The 15,348-nt window shown below is 35.1% G+C and overlaps 1 protein-coding gene across 1 annotated transcript in view; it reads left to right on the top strand.

Moving 5' to 3' along the window:
* The window catches only part of ANO3 (anoctamin 3), an 89,935-nt gene that overhangs the window by 40,386 nt on the left and 34,201 nt on the right, over positions 1-15,348 (top strand). Inside the window, exons 6-9 of the mRNA XM_050975589.1 lie at positions 1,607-1,707; positions 10,805-10,936; positions 12,236-12,342; positions 13,732-13,787. Of these exons, the coding sequence (XP_050831546.1) occupies positions 1,607-1,707; positions 10,805-10,936; positions 12,236-12,342; positions 13,732-13,787 (396 nt within the window). The remainder of the gene's footprint in view (positions 1-1,606; positions 1,708-10,804; positions 10,937-12,235; positions 12,343-13,731; positions 13,788-15,348) is intronic.

Here is a 15,348-nt window from a genome sequence, read left to right as displayed (position 1 = left end):
GATTCCAGACAAAATTACAAGCCTTTCAAATCACACTGTTCTCATCATCTGCTAAACTGTATTAAACTAATAAGAAGAATAGTTTGATAGTGTGTGTTTAAAATGATTTGGAGATACATGCTTGTACACAGAAGTATAGTTCAGTACAGAGGGTAAAGTTCCAGTTTCTCATGCTTGCAGAACAGAAGCAGCTTCAGTTGTTGTTGCTTTAATATATAACCTCTATGACTTTCAGCAGGATGCCTGATGTTAAGTGTCTCACTGTTTCTCAAGGGGTTAAGGTTGTCACTATTCTGGTTAATCTGTGGCTAGTAATAGTAGTATTAATAAAAAATGAAAGAAAATGGAGCCAGGGAAACATTGCCTTGGATTTTTGCTGTCTCATGACTGACCTGCAGAACAGGTATATATTTAGTCTCTTCTGATGTAAGTTCCTATTGTTCATGTGTCTTTCATCTTGATTTTTCATCTCGGTAGAATTGTAATATGTGTTTAAGCAATGAGCTTGCAAGATATAGCTCACAATATAGCATGTTGAATATTCATAAATAGCTAACCTGACTAAAGTTTGGTTTTAAGGCTTTTAAGAATTGTTACAGTATGGTAGTAAAAATACCTGGTTTTGTTCCAATTTAAATAAATAGTAATATCTTAGCTTTTGTCAGTTCAGAATTACTGACGTTCAGAAACAAATGGTTTTGTAAGATCTGAAATATTTTGTTTTCCACAATTATTGTATTTTATCCACATCTTTAAAGAAAGTAAAATATTTGAGGTAGTAGTATGCAACTGTGATATGATTTATGGAACAGGTAGGTAAAATTATAAACATTTTAAGTTCAGCTACATTTTCTTTTACCTTTACTTACCAAACCTTGCAAAGTCAGGTTTTTGGAGGCTTTAATCAGACTCAAATCAAATATCAAAATATCTAGTTATAAAATCTCAAGCAAATACATCTGAAAAGAGAGTGGAGAACTTAAGTGTTCACAAGAGAAGATGAATATAGGAATCTGTAAGACTGAAACTCTTGTTTAATAAATAAATTAGTGATGAAAAACATTTGTGTAGAGTACACATTGTAATTTGAATAAGAAACCATCCCAGTTCATACTCATTTAAAAATTCCCAGCAGTTAACTAAATTATTGAACCATTCCCTTGAATTACCATTTTGGCAAGCCTGGAGCCTTCTCTCATCTGTTCTCATGTCTCAAGCAGCTGACCATGCTTCTCCTTTAATGGGAGACACACAGAATGGCCTTCAATCTGGTTATCTAAGGTGATTTTTTTGAGATTTAAAATTAATTCTATGTAAAATTTCTTCCATGGAAAAAGGTGCTGCATAAAGTCTTTACTTATGTTCTTGACTCCAGATCTTTCCTGACAGATTCGTTTTGTCCCACTTGTCTACACATACTAAAGAGTTTGTGAGGGAAAAAGGTCTAGACAAATATTTTCCTTTGTCTAGAAGAGCACTTATTTTCAGAGTTGAATGCCCAATTCGGGCCTAAAATCAGAATTTGACCCTGAAGAATGCTTCTGTAAGGGTGGTTGCTGTAGGTTTAAATTATTAATATGTATTTGCATGTTATCGCTCTTTACAGCCAGCTGTTACCAACAGTGATATCATGTTTGTTAAAATTCACTGTCCGTGGGAGACATTGTGCAAATATGCAGAAAGAATGAACATCAGGATGCCTTTCAGGTATTGTGGAAACTTTTAGAAACCTATGATTTAGTGCTTAATATTGAAAGTTCATCACTTACTCAAGTCTAAAAATGCAGTCTTTACTGCTCTGTAGCCAGGTGTGCTGATGTTTATTTTAGTGATGTGATAAGGAGAGAAGAGAAACAAATAATAAATCCTGTTCTTTCCTCATCTTTACATAGTACTGTGTTACTTGTTTTCAAACTTGCCTTCTACATCAGATTGAGCATATGACTTTTTTAAAACAGTAATTCACACATTGTTTTAGATGTTCTTGGCAGAGTTTCAGATGTTCTCCATCTGAGCTTGAGTATCCTCCATGATTTTAGGGTTTTTCTGGAGTCTTACTGAAAGGCAGGTGAAACGACAGAAAGTGTCTTCCATGTCTTCGATATAACACGTATTGTCACAATTTCAGTAAACTGAGGTCCAGTAGCTTTCTTTAAGCAGAATAATGGCCTGAACGGACTTCCTTGTCTGAATGTGAAACAAGTTCTATCGTATTAAGAAATTAATATTTGTTATTCATTTGTGGGACAGGTTAATACTTTCTGCAAAATACCTAAGTCTTTAAATGAGAAAATGTGCCTTTTCAAATAGATTAATTATGTTGTTTAGAGAGAGAGAGAGAAGAGCATATAGTGTGCATGAATTCAAGTGGTAACTAGGTGCCAAAGTTGTGTGACCCATGGAAAATGCCCTTGCAGCACTCCTTTCCCACTCCAACTGCCAAGTGCTCAGTCTTTTATGGTATGGCGCTGTGGCTCTCCTGCATTGGTCCTAAGACAGAAACAGTGATTGTGAATCATCATTGCTCAAATCTTGCTCCACATACCCAGTTCTGTAGTGAGTTTTCACATCATCCCATTAAGCCTTCAAAGGCCTTTCCATAAAAAAATGTTTTCTGTAATAGTAATTTTCCATATGCTTAAAAATATTATGATAGTGATATTTGAGTTTATCTAGTTCAAAAAATACTTGTCTGTATATTAAATATAGAAGTGTTTATCTATGGGTATACGCACATAAATAATCAAAATTGCAACTAAAAATTATTTTTCCTCCTTTTGATACATTAATTCACAAAATTGTGTTTTAGCAATGGTTTGAATTCTTCATAATTTTAGTTACTTCATAGATCTATAGAACTCTCAGGATGAAAAAGGCTAGGTTTTGCAGTCCTGATTTATTTGGAAGGCATTCTAACTCTTGTTTGTTTGTTATATTATTAAATGCCTTCTCTTACTGTTTCCCCAAAGTGTCTTTATTCCTGGACTGTTGCTTTGGCTTCTTTTTATCCAATTCATTTCAGTAAAGCAAAAGTAGATGAAATATTAAATTTTGCAATTTCACCTTTTTTGGTAGTTTTGCTGTACAATGAAATGCATATATTTGGGAGAAATTTTCCCACCTCTACCTCCATAATAGAACTGTGAGAAATAGTAAATTGGTCAACATTTCTATTACCTTTAAAAAGATTTTAATAGGAATTTAAATGGAATTGCAGTCTAGAACTTGTGTGAATATTTCAGTATATTTCTTGAATTTCTGTACTTTTTAAAACAGAAAACTCAACACAATTCTATTACAAACAAAACCTGGATGTAGCAGAGTTGAAGAATGGTCTGCACTACTTTGCCAGCAGCCTTTCTAATGTGTCCCCTACAGGAGATGAGCAGCTTTTCATGATACCTTCCTTCTCTCTTTATAGAAGGCTGTGCTTTAGAAACTTGGTGAGACAGATTTCAGATCTTCATCTTTGTTCATATTTGCCCAGATGGCTTTTTCACGGATGCAAAAATATAAACCTACACTCCTGTAAAAACATCCTGTGATCCCACATTGTATAATTTAATTACATACTCTGTTAAGAACACTTGTGTTTGAAGTGTTGCACTTGCTTTTTTTAATCAAACCTTTCCTACCTGGATGGTGTATATTGTTTTCCTGAGGAAACCATTCGATGGACAAAGGAACCTCAAATGCTGTAGTTCTCCCACAATTAGCGATTACTCAGTGAACCAAAGCATCTTCCTCCCAAATTTTTAGGTCATCCTTAGGTAGATTTAATTAGGCCTAAGGGGAGAAGAGAGTTGGACTAGATGATCTTTGTGCATCCCTTCTTACTTGAGATATTCTGTATTTCTAAAAAGCAAATTATTTCTTGTAGGCTTTATCTGTTTCATCAGTGGTTTCTATCTGGTTCTACTACAAAGACAAGGATGACAGATAACTTTCCCTGCAGTACTTTAATGCAGTATGCCTGTTTGCTCTTGCACAGTCTTGCAAAAATTTGACTTTTAGTTATGGTCACTAAAATATACCATATGTCAATATCATGTATGACTAACACATGAAGAATTCAATTCAGACTTTTTAGTTTCATTTTACTCAATCTAGGAATCTAAACAAAATCAACAGCGTCATTATCACACAGGTTATGTCTCTCTGTTTCAGAAAAGTCAAAATACTTTGGAGATTCACCCACACCCCAGAACTGTTTTAGCATGGCATTATGCCAAAATGTGTAGGCAGATATATAATATCTATCATATATGTCATATAGATGGAATCTGTGTTTCAATTGCAGAATGAAATTTTTCTAAAATTTCAATAGACAGGGTGTAGTAATCATTACTGTCTTGTATATATGGCTGACTTTGCAATGCTGCTTTATTTGGAAGCATATGTACATGGTTTCAAACAGGGTTTGCATAAGCATCAAAGCTAGGTCGTGACTAAATTACAATTTTTTAACTTTTGCGGGTATTTTTGTTAAGTATATGGTCTGTCAGTAGAAATACAACTACTATGTTTCTAGAACTGAGGCAAAGCTTTAATTATGTCCACAAGTATCTTGCAATGCATAATTATTATTGTTTGTAGTTAATAAGTTATTTGTATGTGTAACAGCTGAACTCCTTCTGTGCAAAACAGCTAAGGGTAATTAAAGGGAATTAAATAAGGGTTTTGTTTAAGAAAAAGTCTGAAAAGCCTTTAAAACCCTTTATTGCTTCATTTGCAATCCTGCCTAGCAGTACCATGTGTCAGGCTGCCAGCAGACTGCAGATTGGTAGATATATAATTTTCCAGTGGCCACATATTTTCCAGGCAAGGAGTGTTTCACCCTCTTTTTAAGGTATTAATTTCAGTGGATCTTCAATGTAAGTAATGTAATTTAATAAATCTCATGTACTGCCCAGGTGTGCAGTTGCAGATCTTACTAACTCCTGAGGAATCTATAATAGCAAGGCTTTTGTGTGGTTGAAATGTGATGTGAAATTATAGGAGGAGGGCAGAAAAAAAAGCTTGAAACTAGATGTGGGAAATATAACCATGTAGCAAATACATCTCCATTTGGTTTCAAAATAACTATTCTCAGAAGACTTTACTGGGAATTTCTGGTCTTGTTTCTCTAACTGGTGAAGGGTGGAGAGAAAAGAACTGTTAAGTGACTTATTACCATTATTGTCAGTAGCTACAAATCCAAAATGTTATTTTAGAACAAACTTGAAAAATATGAAACTATGTTATTGTAATGACTTAATCTATTTCACTTACCTTTTTAAAGTTTTTTTCATGTTTTTGTCTTTGAAAATGCATGTTTTAAAATGCCTAGTATTCTTTTGTAATGTATATGTCCTTTTCAACTGTCTCCTACTTGATTAATCTCAGCTGATTTTTGGTGTTCTTTCAGGAAAAAATGTTATTACACTGACTGGAGGAGCAAAACCATGGGCAGGTTGGTGGGTGATGTGTAGCTTTTAATTTTGTCAGATAGTCACCCTGCTAAAGAAAACCCATTCGCAGTTGTAAATTTATCCGTGAAACTTAGAAAATTAGATTGTTTTCCTAAAAACTCAAAATATGTCAGCTTAAAGTGCTAAAATATTCATCTGCAACAAGATGCAGTTCTTTAAAGCTTGGCCAGTTCTCATTTTAGAAATGTAAAAATGTTTATGCCAGGGAAACAAACAAAAAAGAGACCTTATCTTTGCTGCGAGGATTTAATACTGAATCTATCTCTGCCCTTATATCTGCTGACACCAAGGCATACTTCTTTAGCATGAAGGATGCTTTTGAGTGTGTCTCAGATTCTGACAGTCAGCTGCTTCCTTAGGTATGCAAACATACTTTTTCTCCTGCGTGTCCTCGTGATCAGGAACAAATTAATGCCACATGCTGAAGGCTGCTTTGAATTTTTGTTTGCTAGCTGAGTAACTTGCAAAACTCACTTGTAGCTAGCTGCTGCTGCTGCTGTTGGTCTTTTTGTCAGCCAGAAGAAGGGTACAAGAGTCTGTAGGGGCAGCGGAAAGGAGCCTGGGATTGCTAGGGAGTGAGAATGGGGCACACTGAGCTGTAGTTACTTCCCATCGCTTTAGTCAGACATAATTATGTCTTGTAAAATCTAATCCCCAGCAGAAAAGATACCTGAAAATATTTCACATGAGGGAAATTTCCTGAAGGAGTTCCCCATCACAGGTTGTCTTGAGATTGATCTTGAGATGAGATCGCTTTTGATTTAGGTTCTCTTATTGTCACTTTAGATGGTAAAGAGCTCTCGTTTCTCTCTAGCAATTTAGGGAGTCTTATGATAACAGTTTCCAAGATGATTAGCTAACAACAGCAGAATGTTGAATGGTAAAGTAAGAAAACTTTAAACATATGAGCTGATAACATATGTTGAAGTAAACCGATTTATAACATAGATTTACAACTGCGTTTTGTCCTCTTCCCAGTTCCCATGCTTGCTTGGTTTTAGCATGCATTATGAAAAGTCTGAGTGAAATGCTTGCGATAAAAGGCAGAATCAACAAGCTTTACTTCAAAATTGTCTTTTTTCATCTATAATCCATCTGGTGGGTCCTGGATAATACACAAATTTTGTTTTCCTTATTTAGAAGGACAGATGTTTGAAAGATGCAACTGAAATTACACAGTACCTGTGAATCGAGTAAAAAGTAGTTTCCATGCCAGATTGATTTTATATTTGAGATAAATGCTTTTACTTCTGATTTACTTTGTGAGAATTTGGGTATGAATATTTTTATGCATTTATTTTCTGGCACTTTATATAATTCAGTGCACAGAGGAATTGTGTGAAACAAAAGAAATATAGAAAGAAGCTATATTTGAAGTTGAAAGCTAACTTTAAAATTGCTGACATACACATTGCATGCAAACTTTTACTTCTACAGCTGTCATTGTTACCTTGCATCTTGCAACTTTTCAAACTTTACTGCTTCTCTGTAATTTATTTAATCTCTTGTTAAAATTTTTAAGTTAAATAGAGTTTATATGAGCTACAGTGAAGAACTATATTAAAAGTCTTGTATCTCAAAATATTAGGTTTATAAAGTTTCTATGATTTAAGAATACAAAGTATTCTAGTATAATTCTAGCATATTAGACCTGCTGTGACATGTACCCATCTCTAACTTTATTGACACGGTTATATGATAGATAGATATGTATCTATAAATGTTCTTTAAAAGGTCTGCAAAAGATTATTAGGTGCATTGCAAAGGACAAGAAAAATCCAGTACTCGTTTTCTTTTATGTGGTGTTTATGTGGTGTCTGTATTTATTTACACACCTTAAAAAAGCCCTTAACATTGTATTTAATTCTATGAAGCTTGATTTCTATCCATAGAATCACACTAGAGAAATAATTCTATCATATTATGAGCAATATTTGGAAAGCCTTGTTCTTCTCAAAGAAAAGAAATAGACGTGCACATAGGGTAGGTATCAAAAATTGTCTGAACTCTCATATTGAAGACTGAATAATCTAGTAAAACTGTCTTGTAATTGCCACATTGGATCTGGTGATTTCATGCTGGTAAAGGATGGCATCAAGGAAAAGAAAATGAAAATATAGTTGTCTTAGTATGCAGCTGCACTCTGCCCACTGAAATGTTAAAATCACTTGATACTTCTAAAGATTGAGAACCACAAATTACTTCGTTCAGCACCTGACCGGCAGTAAGTTTGCTTTGCAAAAGGACTTAAAATCTTTGGGATTTCACTCTATGCAATGAAGTGAAATTGTTGGTATCATTCTACTAAACAAAGTTATGATAATTTTCTTTATTTAGTGATGATTGTGTCTATATGTTGAATCTGTCAACCCTAAAGTGTTTTGCCATCACATGGAAACACACCATGCCCAGGTAACTTGGTGGCATACAGATGACACTTGTGGCCAGTCTCGGGAACACAAACACCAAGCAAATTGCTGGGTGATGATTGCTGTCAAAGCTGCCTAACATGACTGCTGAAGCTGCTTAATTCTGTTATCTCATTCCATGAGATACCAGAATTAAGCATAATGCTAAAATCATTGATCACATAGTACTAAAATCATCTATATACTGTGTTCCTTTGCATTGCAGTCTGTTGAGTAAACATAATCTGCAAGGATTTTTGGGTGAACTTTTTCTGCAAAAAAAGACTAACCAACCAAATAAATCAGAAGGGTAGAACTGAGAATGGGAGTTGAGCAAAGCTGAAATTACAAGTCTTCATAAAATATTAAATTGTATAGCTAAGAGTGAAATGCACATGCATTTCAGAGTGCTGTCCCTTGGTCTGAGGTATTCCTGTAGCAGCAGCTGGAGTGGTTTCAGTAAAATCACACCTGAAGCAGTATCCCATAACTTTGCAGCCCCATTCCACTGGGACATTTTTTATCTCCTTGCCTGAACTACTGACTTCCCCAGAGCAGCTCTCTCTGCTTTAACTGTGGCTAAATAGGCTACATTGAACAAGTTAAGTCAGGAATCTCTTTAAACTGCTACTTTTAACCTAGAAAGCCACTCTGAGTAAAAATGCTAATTTTAGTCCTTGATTAGTCCACTTAGTCCTTGATTAGTCCACTTAGTCCTATGATCTAGGCAAAATTTGTATTTAAAGGAGGCAAGCTCCATGAAAATTCATTTTTTTCTTCAACAGTAAAATAAAATAAGAAAAATGTCTCTCTTGGATCATTTTTATAAATTTCTCAGTTGCAATATTCTATGCTACCTAGCACTAAAGGCATTACATTTTTTCTCAGAAGAGAAACTGAAAATGTAATGGGGACACAAGCATTAATTTATTCCAGTGCTGCTTTTCATGTTAAAATAAGCAGCCATGAATTTTAAACAAGAGCTGTCTTCTTTAATATAATATTTATCAACTTTTTTTTTTTTTTTACATTTTTGCATGGGAGAAATGATCAAGACTTTGCCCATAACCAATTTTAAAGTACTTTCATATTGAAAAAATCTGAAATTAGATGCATTTTCTCTTCTTCCTGATGCATACGCATATTTATTAGATGCATTCTCTCTTCTTCCTGATGCATATGCATATTTACCTCATTAAAAAAGAATTCTGGATTTTGACTAAAAAGTCAGCAAGCATACAACAGAAAAAAAGGTTCAAGAGAGTAAAGGGGAAACTGCACTTATATAAACTGTACTGAGAGAGCTTCTGCTGGAACTTATAAAGATAATCAACTCACTAAGGTATTATTAAGGAGACACTTAAAGAATCCACCTGCCTGTGAACTGTGTTCTAATTTCATGAACCTTTTATGTTCTTTGGCTTACAGTGGTTGGTGTTGAACACAATTGGTTTCCCTCAAGTGCAGTATCAGTTACATCAGAATGTGCACCAATATCTTGCAATATATAGCAGGAAGAAAATTTTGAGAATTATAAGTGTAACTGTAAAATTCTTCTCCCACATCTGGCTGAAATTTCTGTCTGATACTGTGCGAAATAGGAGTTTTCTGGTTTTGCTGATGTTGATAATAAGAAGTACATTTTCATAGGGGTTACTTTGTTGCATGAGAGCAATTTACCACATTATCACTTATTAATCTCTACTATGAACATTATGAAAATAGGTGCATTCACATTATGAAATATTATTAACATTATGAAATGTAACTTTATTATGGGCATTATGAAATGTGTAGTTGTGCTTCTGCTTAGCACAGGCAATGAAGTATTCACCTCAGAGAAAAGAATTTGTCGCTTAGCTTTGCACTTGTGTGAATGTAAAATATATATGCTTTATATATCATGCATGCATATTCATTGAGTAGAACCCAAATTCCACTGAAAAAGTACTATTTGAGGAATGTTTTTCTCAAAGTTTAGACTTTTTCTGAATCTCTGATGTGCTTATTGTGTCATGATATAGCACATTTAATTTGAGATTTACTCCTTAAATAACCACGTTGCATTGCACTTGAATATGAAAAGGTATAGGTGAGCAAGGAGAGCAAAATTGAATTGAGCATTTGCTCACTTAAAAAATTAACTGCACTCGACTAGATTTACCCGTGTATAGATGATGTCCTGAGACATCATTTAGACAACATGCCAGTAGAGAAAAAAACCATTTATGTGCCAGTATGTAATTAAATTGAAGATACAGCATTGATGTTCTGTTTGTGTTTTGTAGTATCAATTTTTAAGAATCTGGAGGAAGCCATATCTAGGGGGGTTTTTGCCTAAACACTGCAGAACCATTTCGGAGTAACATATCCTTTATTTTATTTGATATTTAGGTATACTGTTTCATAAGGCAATATCAGCTCTTGGATTTTTAAGAAAATTTTGGAGGGGAAAACTTTGTTGCAATTAGAAAACCATAATCTGATCTTAGCACTTTCAAATATACTTAAAAATTGTATTAATTTTAGTGTCCACATTGCTAGGCAAGAGAGTGGGGAGGAGTTTCACTTGCTTTGTTCAGTGCAGGTAGGTGTGTTCTTGGCTAAAGCATAAGCATCTACAGTTCATCTACAGATGAACTATCTTGGAAAATTGATTTCTGTAGATTCAATACCACAGTCCCATTTTGAGCTGTAATCCCACTAATTTTAGGATGAGTTTTACTCAAGTAAAGTGTTCAAGATGGATTGTAAATAAATATTGTTCATTTTGCTTTTTAACTCCTTATTTTCTTTTGTTTACTTAATGTGGAATTTTCCTGCTTTCATTTAATTTCGTTTCTAGTACGATGTCAATAAATATGCAGTGCTGGTGATATAAATTACAAGTAATTGAGAGTGTGTAAATCTGACTACTTGTCTCAGTTTGCAGAGGAACATTAGAGAGCTGAAAAGCTGGTTGCCCAGAAATCCCATGAAGCTGGATAAGGAGGCCCTGCCTGATCTGGAGGAGACAGATTGCTACACAGCCCCCTTCAGCCGCGCTCGCATCCACCAGTGAGTGCTGGGGTGGGAAGGCAGTGCCACGGACCACAAGGGTTTCTGTTCCTCACTTCTAAGCAAGGGCCACAGAGGGAGCTGCTGACAGATGGTCACTGGCAATACCGAGTATCAGATTTGATTTTATTGTCTTCAAGTGAAAATCTGCTCTTTGTTACTTGCTACTTGATGGTCATTCAGTAACATAATCTGAAATTTGATAGAAAGATGAAGATAGAAAGATTTTAGTTTGGAAGATTTTTGGTTTTTTCTTTCCTTACATTACACAATGCAAATACTTGCTTAAGTTTTCTGTGTTTATTACTTACTTTACGTAAGCAAAAACCTGTTGAGATTTGGAGCACCAAAAGCAAGCTGAGACCAGTGATGATTTTTTATTTTTTCCTCTCTTACCAGATCTGCATTTAAAAAGGTCTGTTGCCTCTGAAAATACAAATATATATATACAGTGAAACTATATGTGTTCAAATCAGCGTGTTAACAATGCTGTATTTAAAATGTGACATAAATTTTTTTTGGTACCTATAAAGTTAGGTTTTAATATTCTGTTTCTTAATTTTAAAGTTATTTTGTGATAACTGTTTTAGGAGAGAAAGGTTAATTTAAAGTAGAAATAATAATTAAGATAAACAGGATTTTTCCACTCAGTAGTGAACCTAAATGGCAGTGAACTGACTTTACCCCAGAAAAACAGAGTAATTGCATTATAGACTCAAACTTTTTTTTTTCCCAGTAATTTACCATACTGCACTGGATCAATCCCCTTTTTTTGGTTTTTTCTTCTCAATCAGCTCAGCTGATGTAGTCAATTGTAGTACCATCATTTTGGCACAGCTAAGCAGGAAGAAGCTCCTGCATATCAGATTTCTCAGAATGGAGCTATCTGGCCAAGGTTGCCTTACTTGGCTCCATCCTGGAATCCTCTAAGGGAAAATGGTTGTGGAGTTGCTTCCCAAGTCTCCAGTGCGTGGATTTTTTTTTTTTAATAGTAATTTTGGTGGTTCCACTGCACAAACAACTGTCGACTCATAAGTAATTTGAATTTAAGGCCCCCGCTGTTACTGAAGATCTTTATTTAATTAATTATATCCAGAACAGAAATTAACTAGATAGTAGGATATTTTTGGTGTAATCTGTGATAAGGATAACTTAATTGGACCTGCTGTAGTGGTGCATAATCTTATGTCTAAGGAATGTAAACATCCGCCAAATCATTGTAAATAGAAAACACTTGAACAGCTATGTTTCAACGTGTGTGCATTGTTATGAATATTAAGACATTCATTATTTTAATAGTTTTACGATAAACAACAAAGACAGCTTCTTCAGCAATTCCACAAGAAGTAGAATTGTGCATCATGTGCTACAGAGAACAAAGTATGAAGACGGAAAATCCAAAATGGGTGAGAATGCTGTATTTTTTACCTGAGTCAAAGCTATAAAATTGTTCATCTTTAATTGCCTGAAAAAATAGCATAAATTAATTTTTTCTTGTTCTTGAAATCTTTTCATTCACACAGTAACAGAGTTGAAACCATGTCCCATCATTTTCTACCTAAATATCTCCATGAAAATTTGCAATATTTTTCACTTAATTACTCATAAATAAAATAAAATTGAGAGATTATTGTAACTTTACATTATTGAGAGCCATAGTAATGGTTACATATACCTCAGAAAGCTGACAATGTTTTCAAGGACTGATCCTAGTATTTCAGCTACTATCCATCAGTTTCAGTTCAGTAGAATCAATATGTGCCACGATTTATTTGAGGTGTCTGTGTAGCTCAGAGACGGCTGATCTGTGACTGAATTTGCTTTATATCAACACTCATAATACATTGTTAGTTTTTAGAAGGTCAAACTACCCATTTTAATTTTCAGTGACCAAGGAATGTATGCGTGATTTTCTATACTTTCTGCAGGAATTAAATTCAAGATTTAATATGCGGAGGCTGGGATGATTCCAGTTACAGAAAACTGTTGCTTGAGTTTCTGAACAAAAGCAGTAGTAAGAAAAACAGGAAGAATAAGTTTTCATATCTAACACCTTTGCAGCTGATGATGGGAAATTTCATTATAAGATTAGTATAATTTGTATATTTGAAGAGACAAATCTGTATTCCATCATTTGTGCCTGTTTCTTGGGGAAGCTTTTGGCTAGAGATTTGCTCTTAAAGGCTGTTGAATCTTTTAATTGTACCTATCAATGTTTTATTTTTTTTCAATTTTTATAATGTGCTGTGCTAGTACAACAAATCTGGTTTTAGGAAGACTCTAGGAACTTATCCAAAATGCAGTAGTCAGTCTGGCACAGAGCACTGCTCTGATATGAAATTGTCAGCTGGCTTATTTTTAAAAATACCAGGTTTTAGCTGGTAGCTGAATAGCTACCTAATAGCTTTTAACCCTGCAGGGATTTCACTGCCTCGAGGACAGTCTATCCATACCACTCTGTATATCAGATCATATGGTTACCCATAAAATCTGAATTATATGCTCTGAGGAATACAGTGTGAATGTAACTATTTTCTCACAATCAGTCTGGTACAAGCACTCAACCCTGAGAGAAAGTTTTCAGGCTTTGGTGCTTTGGCAGGTTGCTCTCTAGTTTGACAGAACCAGAAATCTGAAAGGATCAGCACTACCTGCTGAAGTAGTTGGTGGGGTTATTGATTGTCATCTTCAGCAGCATTCTTATAATTTAACACTAAGTTACATACTCCAAATGTGACTTGAGAAATGTGCATGAAAAATTTATATCAGAACTAATGCTTTTTTGGTTTTTTTAGGTATTAATAGGTTACTAAATAATGGAACATATGAAGCAGCATTTCCACCACATGAGGTAACCTGGTTAATTTGATTTTTAGTTTCATATTTAGATTAAAGCTACCATTATTAGTTTAGGATCTTACTTTAATTCTGTCCTGAAAACTTTTAATTTCATATTGTAATTTGTTGATGCTTCTTTTGTTGATGCTTCTTTTATTTATAGCTTTTACTTTGATATTGGCATTTAAAATTTTCCATATTTGGATATTATAATGATGTCCTGAAACTTTTTATGGTTTGACCAGGTTATTATAATTATTTTCTGATTTTTATGAACTGCACATTGCCTGTTGAGCTCTTAAAGAGTATCAGTTGTTCCAAATTGTTCCAGTTAGTTGTATTAAATAAGTTTTGCTTGCCACCTACAAAAGGATTTGTTTTTCTAATAGCTTGGCCACTTGATCACAGTTAGGGACACTGCTTAATTATTTCCTGTTTAGTATTTTCAGAATAGTTCTGGATAATTTCTAATATGCACTGAGACTGACTGTTATTTAGGTATGGTTTTCAAAAAGACTATTCAGGCTGTTCAAGGAGCTGGATTTGGTTTTTATTGTTTTACTTAAGTGTCTCCAGATGTCCATTGGAGAAGTCTTCATAGTAAGAAAAAACAGGGGAGTTGTGGAATCCTCAGGATATTTCCCCCTCAGGGAAATAACCAGGGCTCTCCCCTGGAGAGACTTAGCATAGTGTCTCTCTGTACATGGGTGGACAGAAAGGACTTCCCCATGGAGTCTTGCACAACACTGATCCATCCCACTTCCTTTCCCCATTTGTCCCAGCTTCCCCTGGTTTCTCCTTTCCCTGTTTCCTCACTGGTTGTGGTACCCCTATGGCCAGCACCTTTTTCCCTTGGTACCACCCCCGTAGGCTACCCCCATAAAAGCCTTGAGCAGAGCACATGGTTGGTCTTTTGTCCCTGGTTCCCCTTCGGTGTGCTGAAATAAACCTTGCTGGAACTGACCCTACAGAAGGCTCTTCTGCCTCTCTTGGCTGAGTTAGCTGTGGTGAGTGTGGTGGGTGGACCTGGCTGCCTTGCCTGAATGCTCACCCAAGTGTCTTTTCCACAGGAGATACTCATTGGGAAATGAGATAGAGGTAGCAGCAACCACCATACAAACCCCACACTGCTACACTTGACAATGCTTTTTCCAGTAGTTTAAAACTCTACTGAAGACTGGAAACCCACAAAACAAACTAAAAACCTGTGTTTGACTTAAGACGGTTTTGAGAAAACCCTCTTATGTTGAAAAGAAGAAGCAAGCCACACATCTTCAGTCTTTGATATGCTCTCAGGTGTCACAGATATATTTTCTGAAAAATCCTTTTACTAGGATCTTTTCTCCTGAGAAGCTGGGAAGCTTCAGCTTCTCCATGTTTTGCTGCTTTGGAGTGTGATTTGGAGATTTGTTTACCCAGCATGTGAATTGTTTTTACTTGAGGACCAATGACAGCCAGCTGTGTCGAGGCTGTGAGCAGTCACAAGATTTTATTATTCATCCCTTCCTTTGCTTAACCTTCTGAGGTCTCCTCTCTCTTTCTTTAGCACAGTTTTAGTTTATCATTTTCTTTTA

Source organism: Serinus canaria, chromosome 5 (genome assembly GCF_022539315.1).
Source record: "Serinus canaria isolate serCan28SL12 chromosome 5, serCan2020, whole genome shotgun sequence".
NCBI classification, from domain to species: Eukaryota; Metazoa; Chordata; class Aves; order Passeriformes; family Fringillidae; genus Serinus; species Serinus canaria.
The sequence above is the reverse complement of the archived record's forward strand: the minus strand, read 5'-3'. Positions and strand labels throughout refer to the sequence as shown.